The sequence below is a fragment of the Dryobates pubescens genome, chromosome 18 (assembly GCF_014839835.1).
Source record: "Dryobates pubescens isolate bDryPub1 chromosome 18, bDryPub1.pri, whole genome shotgun sequence".
Lineage (NCBI taxonomy): Eukaryota > Metazoa > Chordata > Aves > Piciformes > Picidae > Dryobates > Dryobates pubescens.
Window position 1 is genome coordinate 15,212,123 of NC_071629.1, and position 20,670 is coordinate 15,232,792.

The 20,670-nt window shown below is 43.9% G+C and overlaps 1 protein-coding gene across 1 annotated transcript in view; it reads right to left on the reverse strand.

The window, feature by feature from the left end:
• The window catches only part of LOC104300147 (vascular endothelial growth factor receptor kdr-like), a 148,793-nt gene that overhangs the window by 46,044 nt on the left and 82,079 nt on the right, over positions 1-20,670 (reverse strand). Inside the window, exons 10-12 of the mRNA XM_054169355.1 lie at positions 13,552-13,702; positions 10,727-10,832; positions 2,161-2,269 (exon numbers count right to left, since the gene is read on the reverse strand). Of these exons, the coding sequence (XP_054025330.1) occupies positions 2,161-2,269; positions 10,727-10,832; positions 13,552-13,702 (366 nt within the window). The remainder of the gene's footprint in view (positions 1-2,160; positions 2,270-10,726; positions 10,833-13,551; positions 13,703-20,670) is intronic.

The window sequence follows — 20,670 nt, forward strand, 5'->3', positions numbered from 1 at the left end:
CAGCAGCAGGTCACTCTGCTGCTATTTTACTGCAGCAACATGCCCTACTTTAGGCTCAGGAGGGCCACATTTAGAAAGATTTCATTTCTTTCTGATCCATAAACACCACTATTTTTAAACACAGCACTTATAAAAGCCAGTCCTGCTCGTTCAGCATCTGCCTCTTCCCAGAATGGCATGGACTCAATCTTTTCTTCACAAGCAGGGATTTATCTGCTTTGCCAAGCCCTAGTCACTCTATTTTCATAGAATCATGGAATGGTTTGGGTGGGAAGGAGCCTTTAAAGCTCATCTAGTGCAAACCCCCTGCACTCAGCAGGGACATCTGCAACTAGAGCAGGTTGCTCAGAGCCCCATCAAGCCTGACCTGGAAGGTCTTCAGGGATGGGGCTGTCATCATGCCCCTGGGCAACCTGTTCAGCGTTCTACCACCCTCAGAGTAAAGAGCTTCTTTCTGATGTCCAAGTGCAAACATTTCCAACATAACCATTGCCAGGAATTTCACCTGGTGATTAATTTCCTTCATCATTAAAATTGCCTGACGAACATTTGTGTCTCAAAACATTGCTAGGTTGATCTTAAAAAAAGCCCATGTAGTTATTAGCTTGGTAGGGGGTAAAATGAAATACCTTTGTTACTAAGTTCACACCAAAGAAATTTCTCCTCCTGTTTAGATGGAACCTCTTGAGTTCCAGTTGTGCCCATTGCCCCTTCTCCTGTCACCACTCCACTGAAATGAGCCAGGACCCATCCTCTTGCCCCCACTCTTTAGCTATTGATCATCATTGAGAAGATCAATTGCTTCAGAGCAATGAAGTCAAACAAGACAAGACATGAATGAGAGTCAGGGGGATGAAGAGCACTTCCACAAGCAAGCTTCACCCTCAAAACTTGTTTCATGAGAAACCAAGCAGTGAGAATCATTTACCTTCCAGGACCATTCTGCACTCTATTCTGAAAAGCGTTATTTGATGCAAATTCTATCAGCCAAGATCCACTTATCCAGCAAGATACCACAGAAATGAGTCAGTTTGTTCTGGTTGAGCACTTGAACAAGGCTGTCCATGGACTCTTGTATTTTTTTCTTTTTCTTTTTTTTTTTTTTTTTTAAACTCCCATCTCCACTGAAAGCATTATGGAGGTCTTGATCTCACTACTAAAGAATTTCAGTGTTGAAAGGTTAAGCAGATATTTGTTTGGATTTGTGTTCTTTGGAGAAATATCATGTCCACCTCCTCCCTCCTGAAAGGGCACTGGAAAGGCTAATTGCCCAGGCAGGAATCCAATGTCACAATAACTCCCAGTGATATCAGCCCTGGATTAGGGCTGTATATTGGCCTTGCTCACCTTTACTATGTCTGCTGATTTAGTTGGAGATCAACACTTCCCCTGAGTCAGGGAGAAGCTTCAGGCCTTTGGAGGACTACAAAAGACTTAGCTTTTGCTAGAGGTTTCATGAGGACAGAGCCCAAATGTCATGAGCATTGCTTTAAGACAGAGGCAGCTAGTGTGCATCTGCAGCTTGAAAAGGGCAAAAGGGGGATCAGGTCTAATGCTGGACACATCAAACTCACCTGTCCACTTGTTTCAGGACCCAACCTTCCATGTGGTGAATGAACCTGGGACTGTGTCATAAGGTGTGCTCTGAAAACACACCAGACAGGGGTTCCCAGCAGTTTTAACAAGCACTCAGCAGCCATATAAAACGTGATGGTAAATCATATCAAAACTGTGGGAATTGACATTATTTAGTCTGGAGAAGATGAGGCTGAGGGGAGGCCGCATTGCTCTCTACAACTCCCTGATAGGAGGTTGGAGTAAGATGGGTCTTGGTCTCTTCTTCCTAGTATCAACTGATTGGGACAAGAGGAAATGGCCCCAAGTTGCCCCAGGGGAGGTTTAGGTTGGATATTAGGAGCAATTTATTTTCTGGAGGAGTAGTCAGGCATTGGAAGAGGCTGCCCAGGCAGGTGGAGTCACCATCCCTGGGAGTGTTCAAGACACTTGTGGACATGGTACTCTGGGACATAGTTTAATGATCATGGTGGTGGTGGGTCAGCAGTCAAGCTTGATGATCTCAGAGGTCTTTTCCATCTCAAACAATTCTGTGGTTCTAGGATCAGCATCTGGTTTTTGTATAGTGTCTCTTGTGGTGTTTACCTGAGACGTAGAACTCAATGCTCCTCTCTTCTTCACCGATCTTGTTTGAAGCCACACAGTAATAGATTCCTGATGTGCTGCTGTTTTCCATGGTTAGTGTGCTCACAATCTGCCAAACAAAGAGAAAAGAAATAAAGTGGAGGGGAGGCTGAACAGAGGGGCTTGAGAATAGTGCATAAGTATATTTTTTTTATGGTAGAAATCCAGCTGACAAAGGAGTTTCTGGCAATGAGTGAAGCTCACAGACAAGTGCTTCTATTAAGTTTTCAATCCCTCACCTCACCTCACCTCATCTCTGTTAATTCTCTTCTCTCCTCTTTCCTAAACCTTCCCTTTATTTTTTCCCTGTCTTCCCCATGAAAAATTGGGTTCCCCTTTGACACACTGCCAAGGTCTTTATGTGACATTAGCTGAAATATCATTCCTATGGATGTTGCATGAGGAACACTGCAGGATTTTGCTTTGCTTTGCTAGAAGAAAGGGAGGATCATGAAGGAGAAGGAAGGAGCATTTGTTCTGAGCTTCACCACACAGAAGAAGGAAGTGGTTTGGTTACTCGTGGGGCTGAACGCAAACATGTCCTTAAGAACTTTTGTCTACTTAAGCATTCTTCTGTCCAGGGCCTTCTTAATGAGGATCCAGCCATCTGGTCATCCCTGTCACTGTCATCAGGCAGTATCACAGGCTCATGGAGGACTATCCACAGGTTATGGCTTTAATTATTTCTAGCAGCAAGAAAGCAGGGTCTAACCTACCAAGACAGAGATGTTCTTGCAAGATTACTTTGCTTCCCCTGAAGCCATTCACCTGAGGAACTCTGAGCCCTCACATTTGGAACAAATATCACTTTCTTTGCCATGCTCTCTAAGAAGTCTGAGAATCAAATCTTATAACAACCCTCTGGCCCTTTGTCCTTATCTCCAGAGAGTGCTTTGAAGTGCACAAAAGCATCTCTGGACTTTCTTTTTAATATCCTAAACTAAACTCACCCAAGACATTCCTTTGCTCCTCATAAAGCTGCACCATGAGTGTGTCTGTAGCTGTGCAGGATGTATTTTCAGAGAGTTATTCAAGATTTTCTGAGCTTTGGCACTTCAAATCCTGAGGGAAATGAGTTTCCAAGGATTTGATCCCATGTGCATTTTGCTTTCTAATGGGGAACATTTTCAGCAGAAGAAGGGCTAAGTGGAAAAGTTCTATTTTTTGTAGGCACCAATGGCAGAAATTAACTAAGAACAGAGAACCCCAAATTTAGGGGTGAAAAGAGGCCAGCTCCCTCTGCTGACCAGCAAAGAAAGAGCTGTGAAGCTCTGATTTATGATGTGAGAATAGTTATAACTTGGTTGTAACATCACCCAGAGTAGCAGCATCCTCCTCCTTCTGCTCCAGCAGCAATGGGACTAATGCCACAGCTTACTCCTAAGCACATGTTCCAAGGACTGCCCCTGACTTTAAACAGCAGACACTGCCTTTTGAAATACTGCTGAATCAGGACCAAGATCTTTTTGCTCATCTGGAGACCATAGCATTTATATTTGGGAAGGGAAAAAAAGACTATGTAAATGTACCTGCCGAGGAGAGAAGGGCATACATTTGGACAGCTATGTAACAGCTGTAAGTCTTGCTAAGTGAGAAAGGAGAAGAGAGGAGATCTTATCAATGCTTATAAATACTTAGAAGGAAGGGTGTCAGGAGGATGGGGACAGTGGTGGTAATGGTAAACACACACACTCCTGGACACACACAGATGCCAATGTCTCCAACTGCATAACTCAAGAAGAGACTGACATAGAAATTGGTAAAAAAAAAAAAAAAGGGATAAAAAAAAAAAGCAAATAGATGTGCTGAGACCTCATTTTAGCTAATCTTCAGTGTGTCGAGGTGTGGAGGTGTATAAGATGTTAAAATGATGGTGGGAAAAGAATCTGGGAATAAACTCTTGGGGAAGATGTTCTGAGGAAAAGAGAAATAGCGATTGTCTTGTTGGTGTGCTCAAAAATCCCTGCTAAGCACTCGGATCCCAGTTTGCTACACATGTGAGCACAGAGATAACACAAGGGATAACACACTGCATGGTCTTGTCTTAGAACTGGCACCTCCCAGAGTCCTCCAAGCAGGGGCAGCCAGCAGACACATACATGTGATTTCAGAGCTAGAAAGAATGACTATGATTTTCTTATAATAAAATGAATCCTTCAACATCATTATGTATCAGCTTTTCACTCTTATCTGTGTGCTGCCAGGAAAATCCCTGAGATTGGAAGTCTAATTGTCTTTCCAGCAACTTAACTAAAGTTCTCACTTGCCAAACTAACCTAATGCTGGTTCTGTCCACAAGAGAGTGATGCTTTCGAACATTAACATGCTATACCAGAGGGCATTACCAAACCATCATTCCCTCTCTAAGACCCCATAGTCTTGTCTTTTGCCAATGGGGCCCTGCAAGAAGCATTTAGGAAGCCAGCACTGGTATCTGCTTTTTGAAGTACTTGTGATCCCATTGAAATCAGTAAAGGAGATCCCAGTAAAGGAGTAATCAGTAAAGGAGAATCCCTAGATGTTTAGCCCCATTGTGTTCACACTGCTGATGTTCTGGCAGTTGTTCATCACCCGTTACTGTGGGCAACCCAAGAAGAACCCACTTGAAAATGTGAAATTTGTCTCTACTTGGTCATAGTGGCAGGTAGGGAAGGTAGGAAAGTCTATACAAAGAAGCTGAATTGAGAAAAAGGGTTGAACTCAAGCAACCAAAGGAATCTTTTCCCATTATTAAAAGTGCAGACAATTAGCAGATTTCTTTTCCTCCTCTCAGTGAAGTGGCACAGTCCCAGCATTTGGGGACCTTTAGTACAGAGTGGAAAAAATTCTGTGGGGATAATCTGCTTTGTGTGCTTAGTCCATGCACCTGGCAAAGTATTTTCCATTCCTGGAATCAGAGCCAGGATAGAAAAAATTGAGACATGTTGGCATTTGCTGCATCTAGACTTACGAAATCACAGAAGGTCCCTATCTGCTGGTGATCTTGTGTCCAACCTCTTACTCAAAGCAGTTCTCCCATCAAAGCTGTTTCTCATGCCTTCTGCCCAGAAAAGTGTGCTCCCAGACAGAGCACAGCACTTTCTGCTAAGCCTAAAGAATAATGCTGATGTGAAATCTGGAATTGCTTTGAAATATTGAAACTCTTCAGTGAATATTGCTATTCATGAACTATTTACAGCCTGGAAGATTGCACTTTTTAATTTATCTTCCACTCCATGTCCCAGTCAAGAGCAGTTCAGACTAAATGACACGTTAACCCTTGCCAATGTACTCCAGCCACAAGTGGCTGTTCAGTCCTTAGCTTCTGTGCAGGCTGTGCTGGAACCAATGGTAGTTAATAACAAATTATTGGCATGTAATGTCTAGACATCTTCCTAGTGGGAGCTGGGCTGGGATCCTGTGAGCTCACTGCATACCAAACACCAAACAACCTTCAGTCCACTTTGGATTCCCTGTGTTGAATTTGGAAGCAAAGGGCTCCATTTCTTATTACTTAACACAAAGGCCACCCAATACTGTCAGCCCAAAGAAAGGATTATTATCTAATAAATAATTACTATAAAAGAATAAACCAAGTTTAAATCTCAGTAAGAGAAGGAATAAAATGACTGCTCTCTGAAGAACAGCTCTGACAAGTAAATAGACATTTGCTGCTGGGAGAACTCATAATGGAATAGTTCAATAAAGTCCATATGTCTTGCACTGTAAAACTGATAAAAACAAGCTATTGTAGACAGAGCCAAATAACATTCCACAACCATCTACCATGAGTGTTTTGAGACATCTTGTAGTAAGGACAGTGCCCTAGACCCCTTTTTTTTTTAAGCTGGAACCAGCATGAATTAATATATCTTGTTACTCCTTGCTTTCTCTTTTCTTTGTCTAATCCCTCCCTCCCAACAGCTTTAGTTAACAGTTCTTCTCTCCTTCACATCATTAGCTGTATGTGGGCGAGGATGAGGAGTAGAAAATGTGGGTGGAAAACTTCTCAGCTGTCTAACTCTGGCAGAGCTGGGGTGGAGGTGGCTAGAGGGAGATGAAATTAGAAGAACTTCATCAGAGACCTCACAAAGAAAAGGTTCAGCTGGCTCCTAATCCATCTATTTGAATGGCACAGAATGACACTTATTTTTATAGCCTGACAGTTCCAATCCATGGGTTTGGTTCATTCATTCAAAGCATGCTAAAGGATGGACTGAAGACAACTGAGAGAAGTCTGTGAGTCGACTGAGAACTTGCAGGGTTTGCTTTCATCTCTGACAGGGAGTGTTTCTCTCCCTGTAAGATGTGACTTTATGATCCCATCAATGAAGACATTCAAGGCCAAACTTGATGGGGCCCTGGGCAACTTGATCTGGTTGGAGATGTCCTTGCTGACTGCAGGGGGTTAGGCAAGATGACTATCGTGGGGCCCTCCCAACCCCTGTTGCCTTCCTCATGGAGTACAGTTGAGCTGATGGTGGTATCCTGTGATCAGGAAGGGTCAGGAAAGAGGAAAAAATAGAGATCTGAGGTGGAGGAACTGATAAGCATTTCTGGTGTGGATAGACCCATTATTCTCTGGCCCTAGGGTAGGTGCTAGTTAGTCCTGAGCAATTACCCCTCCCATCCTAATGTTAGCAATAACCACATATTTTCCATGTGAGACTCAGCCTTTAGAAGAGTGGGGTGAAATTCACTTCTCTGTCTGTGGAATAATAATGTAATAATGATTGTGATGAAAATGACAGGAGACTTCACTTTTATTTGCCACTTTTCCTTATCAAGACATCAAACAGATGTCTAAAGACCTCGATGTGACCAAAAATCACATCAAGCATCAGCAGCCTGCTGGGAAAATCCTTGTTGCTGCCCTGCAAGCTGGCATTTGAGCAAGATTCTGGAACTGGTGATTTCTGCAGGTTTGTTCCCACATTCTTAGCAGCTCTAACAAGTTAGTGCATTTTTCCATACATTGCTGAACCAGGATATGTTGATGCAGTTCTTCCAGGGTGAACTCTAGGAATGATGAGAAAACTTAGCCCAGGAAAATTCCACCTTCTGCTGTGAGGCTCCAGCTATCATTGAACAGGCTCACATCACACAGGGAAAATAACCAATCTCAGCTAATCCCAGCTCCATAACCCAGTCAATAAAAGGCATGCTCAGCCAGCCTCCAACATCTTTATTATTTCATCTGGCTGGTCAATGTAGATGAATTACTTGCTAGGAGATGGTGGGAATGGATTGGGCTGTTTCCTGTCTTTTCCATTTCTGGTGGGAATAAGGACTGATAAAACATAAGGAAAGGTCTGAAGGGTTTGAGTTTTCATCAGTGTCTTTGTTGAATTATATTCTATTAGCTGAAGACTCCACTTAACACAGATGGCCTTGGACTTCAGAAAGGGGGAGGGAGAGGAACTGTCTGCTAATGTAAGCAGGGAGACAAAATACTGAAACCTGAGATTCCTAAAATCCAGTTTGATAAATTTGAATAAATCTTAATCAGGACATGAAGATTATTAGGGAACACCTCAGGATGTGTTTTCAACCAGTGGATCAGCAGGAGATGAAAATAATGAGTAGATTAGAAATTGTGAAACTCTGTAACTTGTGAGGAAATATTTTAATGAAAATTTAATAATGAAATATGTAAAAGCTTAAGTTAATGGCCTGTAGGCTGAGCTGTTGAACATGTCTAAAAAAATTAATGCTTCAGGATGCCCTGAAGTCCATAGGAAGAGCAGAGAAAGCTTCACAGGGCAGAGCGAGGAGCAGCCTCAGGGCTGTTTGTGGAGCTCAAGGTGCAAGCAGCAGCAAAGCTCTTAGGGAGCAAGAGGAGTGCTTTTGAGGACTGTCATTTTAATGAGGTTCCCTCATAGAATCACAGAATCTTTTTGGCTGGAAAAAACTTTTAAGATCATTGAGTCCAACCATTCACTAACTTGACTAAGACTGGTGCTAAACTGTGCCCCTCAGCACTGCATCTTTGCATCTAGAGGGATGGTGATTCAACCACCACAGTCCTCATTTGCATTAAGCAGTGGCACCTCCCCTTTCCTAGCACTCTGGTGTCTACCATAGTTTACAGGCAGGAAACTCAGGCATGTGGTGATGTCAGGGCTGACCCATGGGTAGGTGCTATAGTGTCCTGGGAGTTAGGCACTATTTCTGATTGTTGTACCTAGAGATAGTAGCACTGTTGTTTTTTCCCCTAGGGAAATCTGGTGATAGGATAATGCTGGGGAATCCCTAATCATACACCAGCAACACAGACTGAGGAGGTGTCTGGAATGCTCCACCAAATCTATTACCTGAAGGGGGCCTACAAGAATGCTGGGGAGGGACTTTACAAGGTTTTGTACTGACAGCATGAGGGGCTCCAGGAGAGCTGGGGAAGGACTTTGGACAAAGGCTGGGAGTGACAGGATGAGGGACAATGTCTTTGAGTTGGAAGAGGGGAGATTGAGACTGGAGTATAGGAGGAAATTCTGAACAGCGAGGGTGGCAAGACACTGGAACAGGTTGCCCAGGGAGGTTGTGATGTACCCTCCCTTGAAGTGTTCAACGCTGGGCTGGACATGGTGTTGAGCAACCTGGTTTAGTGGAAGCATCCTGCCCATGACAGGAGGTTGAAACTAGATGGTCTTTAAGTTATATATAACTATATAAGTTATATAGTTATAGTTATATGTTATATATAACTTATATAACTATAAAGTTATATTCAGCCCAAACCAATTTACGATTCTGTGATCCAGGAGCATTGTGGCACTCCTAAAACACCTCATTCAGAGCCTGCAGCAAACTCTTAGGCCCATTAACAGACTAAAGTTTCACCCAGTTGCATATTTGCCTCAGCAAAGTTGGTAAAAGAAGAATTGGAAGTGGTTTACTCATGCAAAACCAAACCAAAACCCCTCCAAAACAACAACAACAAAAACACCCCTAAACCAACCACAATAATAAGAAAACAGGTTAAAATGCTTCTAGTTCTGTGTTGTTGAGGTGTCTCACTGTCCCAGGGACAATTCAGTAAACCAAGATATTTTGAGTCACAGAAATTATGAAACCCTTCACTTTTACATGGGGACTAACATCTGATCATCAGATCTAGACTAAGCTCTTGGATACCACATGGTATGTTTAGACTATATATATGGGGTGAAACACTTGCCATGAGGGCTGCAAAACTTTCTTCAGTCCATGCAGCAGCCAGAAAGTCTTAGAAAAGGAAGGAACTTGTAGGTACATGTCACCAATCCCCATTTTCCATAAGTAATTAGCACTTTGTACATAGCTGCCTTTACCCAAGAACTAAAATTCTTAGAGGACAGATTAAAACCAGAGCTTAAGGGCACTATGCCATCCAAATAAATCTGATTTATAAATATATTCCAACAAGGGGAAGACTTGGGAATGAAATGCAAACACTTGATTTTCTCATTCCCAGCCCAACCTCCATGTTTTCAGAGCTCTGGTTTAGATTATGTTTAGAGCTGGAAAGTCTCCATGAGAAAGAGCAGATGGCTAAGGCACTGATCCTGCCAGATGCCGATTTAGTCTGGACCCAATCCAGAAGAGCACTTTAGCTTTGTGCTTAACTTTAAGCATGGGAGTAGCCCAAGAATTATCATACACTTAAAGGTAAACCAGGATACAAACAGTAGCATTCAGCACCTTGCAGGATTGGGCACTGAGCTCTCCAAAGCACCCACCTCAAAACCTGTATCTGGAAAAACACTCCTAAAGCCACAAACCTCTAGAAGTCCAACACGGATAAACCAGTTCTCTGAGCCAGACCACAGAACCTTCTCCAGGGTAGAGGCAGAAGTCTAAATCTAGAGCAGAAGTGCTACAGGAATTTCTCAAGGATTAGCATGCATGTGTGTGAACAGTATCTCTCACTGACACCAATATTTAACAGAGAATTCATGGCTGGGATCATTGCACTTCATGCTTTTGGTGCTGTTTGGAAGGGGAAGCAGGCAGAGAAGTGTGGAAGGAAGGAAGTCTTCCCACCTTCATTGGCAACCCAAATGGGTGAAGAAAAGTTGACAGTTCCATCTGGGACAAGCAGGTACTGCAGGCACTTAATCACTCTGAAGATCAGACCAGCAGGCTCTGGCCACCAGAGGCCTCTGAAATTATGTGGCTGTCTAGCTTCTGCTCATGGGAGAGTAGGAAAGCTTGGGTGGTACAAAGTGCTAAGTGCTGAGGATTTTAATGAGCTCATCAGAGTCCTTATCAGCTGTGTGCTCTTCACAGGACCCCTCTTGCACTGAACCAGTCTCACACTTTCTCAGGACTGAGGGAGACAGGGAGGTTTTTGACCCAAAAGTCTTTGGAGAGTTTCAAACAGGGTATGTGACATCACTGCCAGAATCCCAGCACTTATAAACAGCAGAGATCTGAAAGTGATCCCAGGGCTGTGGAATTCAAAGCATGCTAACAACCCATGGCAGCTTGGGAACTGCAGGGTGAGAGCTCCATGTGAGCCCACTGCTATTCCATGACATCATTGCACAGCTTTTCATCAGACACATACCTTTCTTTTATCTCCATGCTTCACAGTTATGTTTTCAATGCTTCTGATCCTGTTTCCTATGAACATGTTCTCCCGAACGACAATTTTTTGCCCATCGGGTTTGCATCTAGAGGTAGAAAAGCAAAGGTGGTGGTCAAGACCTCACTGCAGATAATCCAGGGAGGCATCATTACTGAGAGGAAGTGTTATTCTTAGACAACAGGCATAGGTCTTAAAAACTAAAAGCTGTTGCTGCTGGAGATTATTACCTGTGAAACTTCCCTGTTTCATCATCGCAGCATCGCAAACTTATTTACAAAGCACCTTGACAGAGGTAGACAAAGATCAATATCTAACCAGCAACCACTGAGAAGAATCTGGCCCCATCCTCTTGCCCCCCACCCTTTAGCTCTTGCTGAGCATTGCTCAGATCCCTTCTGAGGCTGCTCTTCTCCAGGCTCAACAGCCCCAGGTCTCTCAGCTTTTCCTCCTCACAGAGATGCTCCAGGACCCTCCACATCTTTGTAGCCAGTTCAGCTCCAGTCAAGCAAGGCTGAGTGGTACAAACTGTGACTCCATGATGACAAGTTAGTGAAGCCAGTTCAGTTTCACAACTAACTGCAACTGCACCTTGCACAATCCATCACAACGTGCAACAGGAAAATGTCCTTATTGCCTCCTCCTCCTCAGCAGAGCTGCCAAGCTTCCTATGGCTGGTTCCAGCAACCTCTGATCCCACCAAGCCCAGCTATAGGATTATAGGAGGTAAAATGAATATGGATGTCTATAGGTGCTGACCAAGGGCTGATGCTGCAGAAAAGTAACCCATAAATCAGCCACTACTTTGCCAAATACTGGGAACACCCTGGATCAAGGAAGGCTTTCCAGCTCTCAAAGAGCCTCATTAGAAGATGTCTTGAGTGGTTTCCTGCAAGGCACAATTCTGTCTTGAGGGTGAAGGGAAAAAACTCAAAGGAAGCAAATCACATCACAGCTCTAAGGAACAATGATGGTGTTTAGGGATTCAAAGTGCTCTAGTAAGGAGGGGGGAGAGAAAGAGAGAGAGAGAGGAAGTGAGACAACAGAAGGAAATGGGGGCTGTGTCATTTCCCACAGGAATCCTCCTACAGCTTCTGCTGGACGAAGATAAGGCTGGCCCGGAGGCCTGAGGAGGTAGACGCCACTCTGCAATTGTACTTAAATTGATAAGATCAGAGAATCAGAGAGTTGTAACAAGGGTTATACAAGGTCTTTTGCCACCAGGTCACTGGTTTGAATCTGGCTTAATTTGTCATTCATTGCCAATTCTTTCTCCCTAGACAGAAAGGTCTGGAAAAGATGTCAGGTCATGGAGTCGTAGACTCATAGCATCATAGAATCATGCACTGGGTTGGAAGGGACCTTTAAAGGTCACCTAGTCCAACTCAACCTGCAGTCATCAGGGACATCCCCAACTAGATCAGGTTGCTCAGAGCACTGTCAAGCCTGACTTTGTATGTCTCCAGGGATGGAACCTCTACCACCTCCCTGGGCAACCTGTTCCAATGTCTTACCACCCTCATAATAAAGAACTTCCTAATGTCAAATCTAAATTGATCCTGCAATAGTTTCTAATCATTGTCCCTTGTCCTATTAAAGCATCTCTGTGGCTTTCCAATGGAATGCAGAACCATTTTCCTTATAGTGTTTCCATTCTGGTCTTGTTGAACACCTCCAAAGCAGCAGCTTGTACACCTGCTGACTTTCAATGCCAAAAGGCTACTTAAGCCTGCAGCTCTCTGCTGGTTTATTCCTACAGGAGCAGTCTAACTGCCTTGATGCTTCCCTTTGGAGGGACACAAAGTCACTTTTTTTTACCCAACCTAACACTATATCATCCAGCAGCACTGTAACTGCTGCAGCAGAGAACTTTCTGATTTTCCCTTCTCCTATGGTGTGTCATTAATAGCACAAAATGGTGAGATAATAAGGAACCACCCAGCAATTTTCTCTCTTGCTTCTTAGGCCTGCTTTCATTTTATTATGGAGGGAAAACCTGACTTCAGCCCTTTTGTTGCAGGCAAGAGTTGAATTGTGAATTGTTACACATGGCTCCTGTCTGTGCCCTGGGGCTACCAGGGGGAGCACTGAGGCAAGACCCCTGTCTGTAGATTATTGTGCTCATACAACAGCAGGAGCAAAGAAAATGTCTATCTTGAGTTTTAACTTTCCTCATTCCTCTCTGACAGTTTTGACCTAGTGACTTCCTTTTGCATCTTCACACCTCAGGCTGCCTCCAGGCTTGAGCAAAAAAGGGCTTCAGGAAGCTGCGGACTTGGCTACCTTTTTCAGCTTCTGCAACGCAGATGCTACCACAGGAACCCATGCTCAGCATGCACTAGGGAAGACAGCCCTTAGAAAGTGGCATAGATTCCATATGGCAACTCAGTGAAGCCAAGCCTTTAGCAGGTTTGTCTGACAATAGCTCTTAGAGGAGAAAAAAGTGTGGTACCTCCACACCTGCCTGGTTTTTCTTTGCCAGCCACATAGACTGCATCCAGGAGGTGTAAGAAAAGACCTTAGTAAGTCAGAGGGACATTGCTGGTCAAGTTAAAGAGAATTCAAGCCTGATCTGTAGTCATTTTAAACTTATTTGACACAATTCTGATAACACAGAAGGTGCTTGTAACTCAAAAAACCCCATAAGCCACCAGATGCTTGCTGGGTTAATAACCCTGGAGATCATTAAGTGAGGAATTACTGCTTCTGATTTCTAACTAGATAAATAGGAGGTACTGGAAAGAAAAACTGACTTGAAACTATCAAACTCTTTTGCAACATATTCATCCATAGGAACATCCACTTACAGAGTGTCTGTGAGGCTGCAGGGCTGCCACTTCCACTCGATCTTGGGGTCAGGATTCCCACTCACAGTGCACTGGATCTTGTGTTTGCTTCTTAATTCCACCCGCTCGATCTTATCAAAATCGGTTTCCTTTTCATAGATTTTGGGTCTCTCTGAAAAAGAAACACAACAGAAAAATCAATGCAAGTCAAGAAATCATCATAGGATCATAGAATGGTTTGGGTTGAAAGGGTGTGGTGTTTCAGAAAATACATTAAAATGCTGCCACATCCATCCTAATTGCTTCCAAATGGCACCCTGGACCTGCTACACCTGGAAAATTCATGCTGTGCAAAGTCTATCGGTCAGATGCTGCAGGATCAGGCTGTTTGTCTATGTACTGCAGACAAAACAGCTTTTCTGATGTCACCTCTTGAGAGCACCCCTTTCAGCAGCTGCTGCTCAGCAATGTTGTAACCATTGTACAGATTCTCCCCAGGGCTTTGGAAAACAAGTTTTTTCCACACAGAATCCCAGTGTGCTGGGGGTTGGAAGGGACCTATGGAGATCATCTAGTTCAGCCCTCTGCTAAACCAGGGACACCCACAGCAGCTTGCCCAGGGTCACAATGTCCAGGTGGGTTTAGAATCTCTGCAGAGAAGGAGACTCCACAGCCTTGCTGGCATCTCCAGGGTTCCAGCACCCTCACAGCAAAGTTTTTCCTTATGACCTTTTTGATCTGAAAACTTTGCTTTCCTTTTTTGTGTATATGTAATGTGCAGTGGGTGAAGGCTAGAAGGCGGCAAAGAAGTGGTGAGGAGAAAGCACTTGCAGAGCAATGCCAAGACAATCTCACCAGCCACAAACCCATTACAAATGTCATTGCATTATTCACATCTGGAGGGGTTGCAAGATCACACCCTTGGACTGGAAATCTCTCAAGAGCAGACTTTTGTGTGACACTTTCAGGGCTGCCCGTTGCCAGCAGGAAAGAAACGCTTTGTCCCATCTCCTTCCAGCTCCCACGGGAACACACGAAAATGAGAAGTAACGCGAAAAAATCCCCAAAGTGAAGTGAACTTTTCCTAACCTCAGAGAGGGTGGGTTTGAGTTTGGGGTGAAAGCACAGGCTCTTCCCTTATGCAGACAGCTCTGCCCATCCTTGGCCATATCTCTTTGTCTGCTTCTCATAACAGGAAATCAAACAGATTTATTGGTCGGGGTCCCTCTGAGGAACACCTCTGAGCAGCCAAGCGTGGCTGCTTTGCGCTCAGGCCTTTTGACAAGTTGGGAAGTGAATGTAGATTAGATTTCTATTTTTTTGGTTAACTTATTTTTTCTGCTATCAAGGAGGCCCCAGATATGTAAATATGAGCTACTGCCCACCTCATCAATCTTGAGCCCTTTCCCTCTCTTTTAGAAGAGCTTTATTTTTCCCTTCCAGCCCTCTGCTCTTACAAGAGGACTGACCAGGCTGATCTCACGACTTGGTGGGATCTTCGCTTTCTGTTTCCAATAGTTACCAGGTCAGACTCTGAAAGATCTTTTGACCTCATCATTGCTAGAAAATACTTCAGCATTTCTTTCTTCATCCTGTGAAAGGAGTATTGGCTGTAGTTGGTTCAGCCATATCCTAACTCCCATGATAGAATAAAATATTAGCTGCTGGAAAGAAACTTCATCAGATCTTGATTAGCATCCCAAAATGACAGGCCTTGTTTGGCTTTGCTCTTGTGTTCCCTTTTGCTTTGTTGGTCCCCTTTGGCTGAGTCTTATTTCTCCATGTGCCTATAGATGATGTTCTCTCAGGCTCCAAAAATCCACTGCTCACTCCTTTGCCCCTTCAGACAGGGAGAGGGATTGTCTTTTAATGGAGGAGAAGATGAAGAACAGAGCAAACAAGAGAGTACTTGAAACTGTAGTTGGAGTCTCTCAAACTCACATCCTTAGCTGTAACATGGACACAAGGTTTTCCTGCACCAAGTTCCTCTGCGTTGTGCAAGCTATTGCTGATCAAATGCTTTGAGATGTGTGAGCAAATATTGGGACTAATGTTGAGTTTCCTCGTGACTGGCATCTCATTTCCCATCAGTGAATTAGTTGTGATCATAACAATAATTTTGTGAAGCTCCCTGGGGAGAGAAGCATATTTTTCATTCTCTTGGACATTTTTCATCTCAGTCTCAAATCCTGTGTTTGGCTTGTCTGGACTGACCTCAAAAGCTTGATCTTCACTTGGAGGAAGAGACTCTGAGTTCAGTGTGAAAGGTTACTCAAGTGTTATGTGAAAGGTTAATATGTTTTCTGGACTATAGGAACAAAGCTTTACTCATTTAAGGAAGGAGAAAATATGTTTTCATGGTTTTGTGTGTGTGAAAGGCTATGGGGAGAACAAGGTTTGATTACAACCCCTTAATATGAAGAGATTTTTCTATGCTCTCAGTGGAATGATGAACATGTTGAGTGTCATTTGAAGTCTAAAAAAGAAATAATAATTTTAACTTGATCTAATTCAAGTTAAATTCAACATACGAGTGACGAATGAATTCTGAATTCCACAATTACTTTACTGCATGGCACTATTAAAGATTACTTGAAACCTCAAATGAGTCAAAATGATTCATCAAATGAATTAATTATTATTTATGAGGCTTAAGCAATTATTTTCTTAAAACTTGAGGAGCTGGCTAAAAATGCCTCCCCATCATTTCTTTCACAGCACCTTGAAACACAGTTAGTGTGGGGTTGTAGCTAATTATGGGCATGACACTCAAATTGAAATGGTTTTTGTAAGTGTCTCTCTTTTTGTAGTGCTGATGGTAGGTGTCATTTTGTACGTGGCTCTTCCTGCCATGCTGCTGCAGTGGGGATGAGGCCATTCCAAAATTGTGTATTATCATAGAGTCATGGAATTGTTTTGATTGGAAGAGACCTTTCAGATCATCAAGTCCAACCATGAACCCAGCACTGCAGGGTGACCACTAAACCACATCCCTCAGCACCACATCTACATGACTTTGAAACCTCTTCAGGGATGTCCAACCTAAACCTCCCCTGGTACAACTTGAGGCCATTTCCTCTTGTCCTATCATTTGTTACTTGGGAGAAGAGATCAACTCCCATCTGGCTCCAGCCTCCTTTCAGGGAGCTGCAGAGAGCCAGGTGGTCTTCACTCAGCCTTCTTTTCTCCTTTCTGACCAACCCCAGTTCCCTCAGCTGCTCCTCGGAAGACTTGTGCTCTAGAATTCTCTTTGCTCCTGGGGAGAGTCTCTTGGGGAGATTCCAATTGGACTTTGTAAGAAAACATTTCCCTGTGAGAACAGTGAGACATTGGAATCATCTCCCAAGGGGAAGACTGGGTTCCTCTACAAAGGACACTTTTAATACTCATCTTGAGAGGGTGCTGGGCCATCTCATTTCAACCAGACTATTTACCTAGAAAGGTTGGACCAAGGGTCTCTTCCAACCTGGCATTCTGTGATTCTGTGCCTCTGTGTGATTCTGTGCTTGTGAGGATGTTGGCTTTGGCTCTAGCACACTGCAGGTTTGTGATGTGGAATGGGGGGTACTTGGAGGAGATTTTTTAGGTTAGAGACTTTCCAAACCTCTTCATGCTGTCATGGTCGTTTTATTTCTTATTGTGCCCTTTGAAGGCACCTGAAGCTTTTCCATTCACTTTGCTTGCTGTTAACCCAAACCCTATTCATGTAAGCTGCCTCAATCAGTGATGGAAACAAATTTCTTGGCTGCTGTGGTGGGTAGTGGCCTTTTAGATTTGCTCAGAGTCTATCTAGATAGTTCACTCAGTGAGCTGGTGAAAAGCATCTTCACATGAGCATGAAGAGGAGGTTTGAGCCTAAAGCTGGTGATTATTGAAGGTGATGACTGAAGGTAGACCTAGCAGTGTAGTTCTCAGATAACTCTCTCTGTCCTCCAAGCTGTGCTTTGCTGCCTTTCTTATGTTTGCCTCCTCAGCATCATGGTGGGTTATGCACAAGCTCCTCTTTATCTTCACTCACGTTTAGGTGTGAGGTAAGGCTGGCAGTTGAAATCCATTTATAAGCACTGCCAAAATGCAAGTACATTTCTGCATGCACCTTAAATGATGCATCTGAGGTGTGGATTTCATCCACACACTCACGTTTCCGCTGGTTTTAAGACATGCAAAATAAAACAGGGACTGGAGAGCTTGAGCAGGCAGTGAGCTAGTGGCAGTATAGGAGTGGAATAACCAAGCGAGCAGTCTCTGCACAGGCTCTGCAGTGCACCTTCTCTCCTCTGCAAGTGCAGTGCTGAGTCCTCCTCTCTCCTTGAAGCATCAGCACCTTTTGCTTTCCTAACCTTGGGCTCACTGAACACCTTCCTACAGAGCCTTGCCCCCAGCCAGTCATCCTGCCTGCTACAGGTAGTGCTCAACTGCAAGAGATCTTTAAATACACTTCATATCTGACCTGAACTATCTCTTGCTATCCCTCGTCTCAACATCTTCCTTCCCTCTCCCCCCACCCCACACTGCAATCTACCTGCTTGCTTTCAGCCTCTGCCTCCCATCCCTTGGCCATTTCTCTCCCCAGGCTGAGTTTTCTCAAGCAGAAGCCAAACAAACATTAAAAGCTTTCATGTCTCTGTCTGCTTTTGGAATGGGCAATGTTCAGATGACTTTAAATGTATCAAAATAAATGGGCTTTTCGTCCTCCCTGCTTCAAGTGTGATTGTATCCCCAACTCACTTTGCAGAGGTGCAATTGCTGGTGTGAGAGCTGACCTGAATAACTAAAGACCTGGCTGCTGCTGCACTGTGAAATGTAATAAAGAAGCAGTTCTGCTTACAGTAAATTTCAAACTGATCAGCATTATAGGGATCTCACCTTACTTTCTAATGTTATCTTTGGTTTGTGGCATTAGGAACAAATCATATGTGCAAGGATTAGGACATCAACCCATCTGCAAGAGATGTTTAAATTCACTGCAGATGTTACTTGGAGATTGCAATTGTCACCTAAAAGAGCATCCAAATATAGAGGACAGCACAGAGAAAGTTCCCCTGAAAGTTCTTAGAGCAACTTTGCTTTATTTCCAGTGACTTCTGACTGAACTGCTCTTTACATACCTCCCCACCACCATTTAAACTGGGTTTCCAAAAACCTTTCCACATTAAGCATATCATTAAAATAATGTTAGAGTGGTGTAGTGAGGCATTTGGTCTCAATCTTTCATACTTTGCTGGAAATGGGGTTTCGTTAAAACTCCTGACAGAGTAGCAACTTGTTTTCTAGTTGTTCCAGAAGCCCAAATAATTTGGACTTTAGAGTCTTTCATCTGATGTTTGTGCAGGACTTTCATGGAAATAGAAGCTCTGCAAGTTCAGCTAGGTGAATTTTTTACAAGGGCTTGTTGTGATAGGATGAGATGGACTGGATTTAAGTTTGAGGGGAGTGAGTTTAGACTGGAGATTAGGGGGAAAAAATCTTTACAGTGAGAGTGGTGAGATACTGAAACAGGTTGCCCAGGAAGGTTGTGGATGCTTCCTCCCTGGAGGTGTTCAAGGACAGGGCCTTGAGAAACCTGCTCTAGCAGGAGGTGTTCCAGCCCATGGTCACAGGGCTTGAACTAGACAATTTTTAAGGTGCATTCCAATACCAAACCATTCTATAATTCTACGACTATTCTGTGAGGTGGATATAGAAAGCTCATTAATTAATCCAAATTTGGAGTAGTCAACTGGGGGAAATGGGATGAAGTCCCCCCCAAAGTAAAATCACTTTGTCTGTGTTGGGCTTACAAGTCTTCTCTGTGGTTTGCTTGTTTGTTTTTATCTTGTGTGTGTGTGTGTTTGAAAGGGAAAGAAAGAAAAAAAATTAATAAAAAGAGTTAAATGACCTGAAAACAAAACTTTTGTTTCAAGCTGAACAGAACATTGTGCTTGACCCCAGCTGATTTTGGGTGGTTGTCTTTGTTCCATTCTGTTTGCTTTCCAGTTTTATTCTGTGCAGCACTACACACACAAAGCTGCTGTGAAGTGGGTGCACAGCATTGTCCCCAGGGTACCTCCTGAGGAAGCAGATGCCAAGATGAAATGAGTGGCCAGAATCTCTCCATGAGTCAGTACCACGGCCAGGAATAGAATGAGGGTCACCGATTATCGGTCACTTGCCTAATCTCCAGCACACACACCCTGCTGCTCCATTGTAACCTGCTGCTATGGGCTGGGAATGCCAGCAGGGTGGGAGCAAAGGAAGAGAAATCCTGCAGCTGGATACTTTGTGAGCAAATATTAAGAAGAATCTCAGGGCACTTGACCTACCCTACAGGGAATTTTGTTGTTAAAATGGCCATGCAGCTTGGTTTTGTTTTTTCTGACCTTATGCTGTCACTTTGGGATGCATCTATCTTCTCCTTGTAGGAAAAAAAGCTGTCTGTCTGTACCACCTTCCCCTTTTCAGTCACAGAGTCCCAGCATGATGAGGGTTGGAAGGGACCTCTGGGGATGATCTAGTCCAATACTCTGCTAAAGCAGGGGCACCCACAGCAGGCTGCCCAGGATCACAATGTCCAGGTGGCTTTGGACTCTCTCTAGAGAGTGAGACTCCACAACCTCTCTGGGTAGCCTGCTTCAGGGGTCCAGCATCCTCACACCAAATAATTTTCTCTTGCTCTTCAGGTAGAACCTACTGGGTTCCAGTTTGTGCCCCTTGTCCTGTCACTGGGCACCACTGAGAAAAGTCTGGCCCCATCCTGTTGCCCACCACCTTTTAGCTCCTATGGGTATTGACAAGTTCTCTTCTCAGGTTGCTCTTCTCCAGACTAAACAGCCCCAGGTCTTTCACCTTCCCTCCTCACAGTCCCCTCATCATCTTTGTAGCCTCCACTGGACTCTCTCCAGTAGTTCTCTGTTCCTCTTGACCTGGGGAGCCCAGAACTGGACCCAGGACTCCAGGTTTGGCCTCACTAGGGCAAAGTATAGGGGGAGGAGAACATCCCTCAACCTGCTGGCCACACTATTCTTAATGCACATTAGTGGTTCATAGTGAACTTGTCCACCAGCGCTTTTAGGTCCTTCTCCACAGAGCTGAGTAATTCAACCCCAATGCAGCCAACCTCTGTCCAGAAAAAATAAACAAACCCAGGGTTTGCTCATGCCT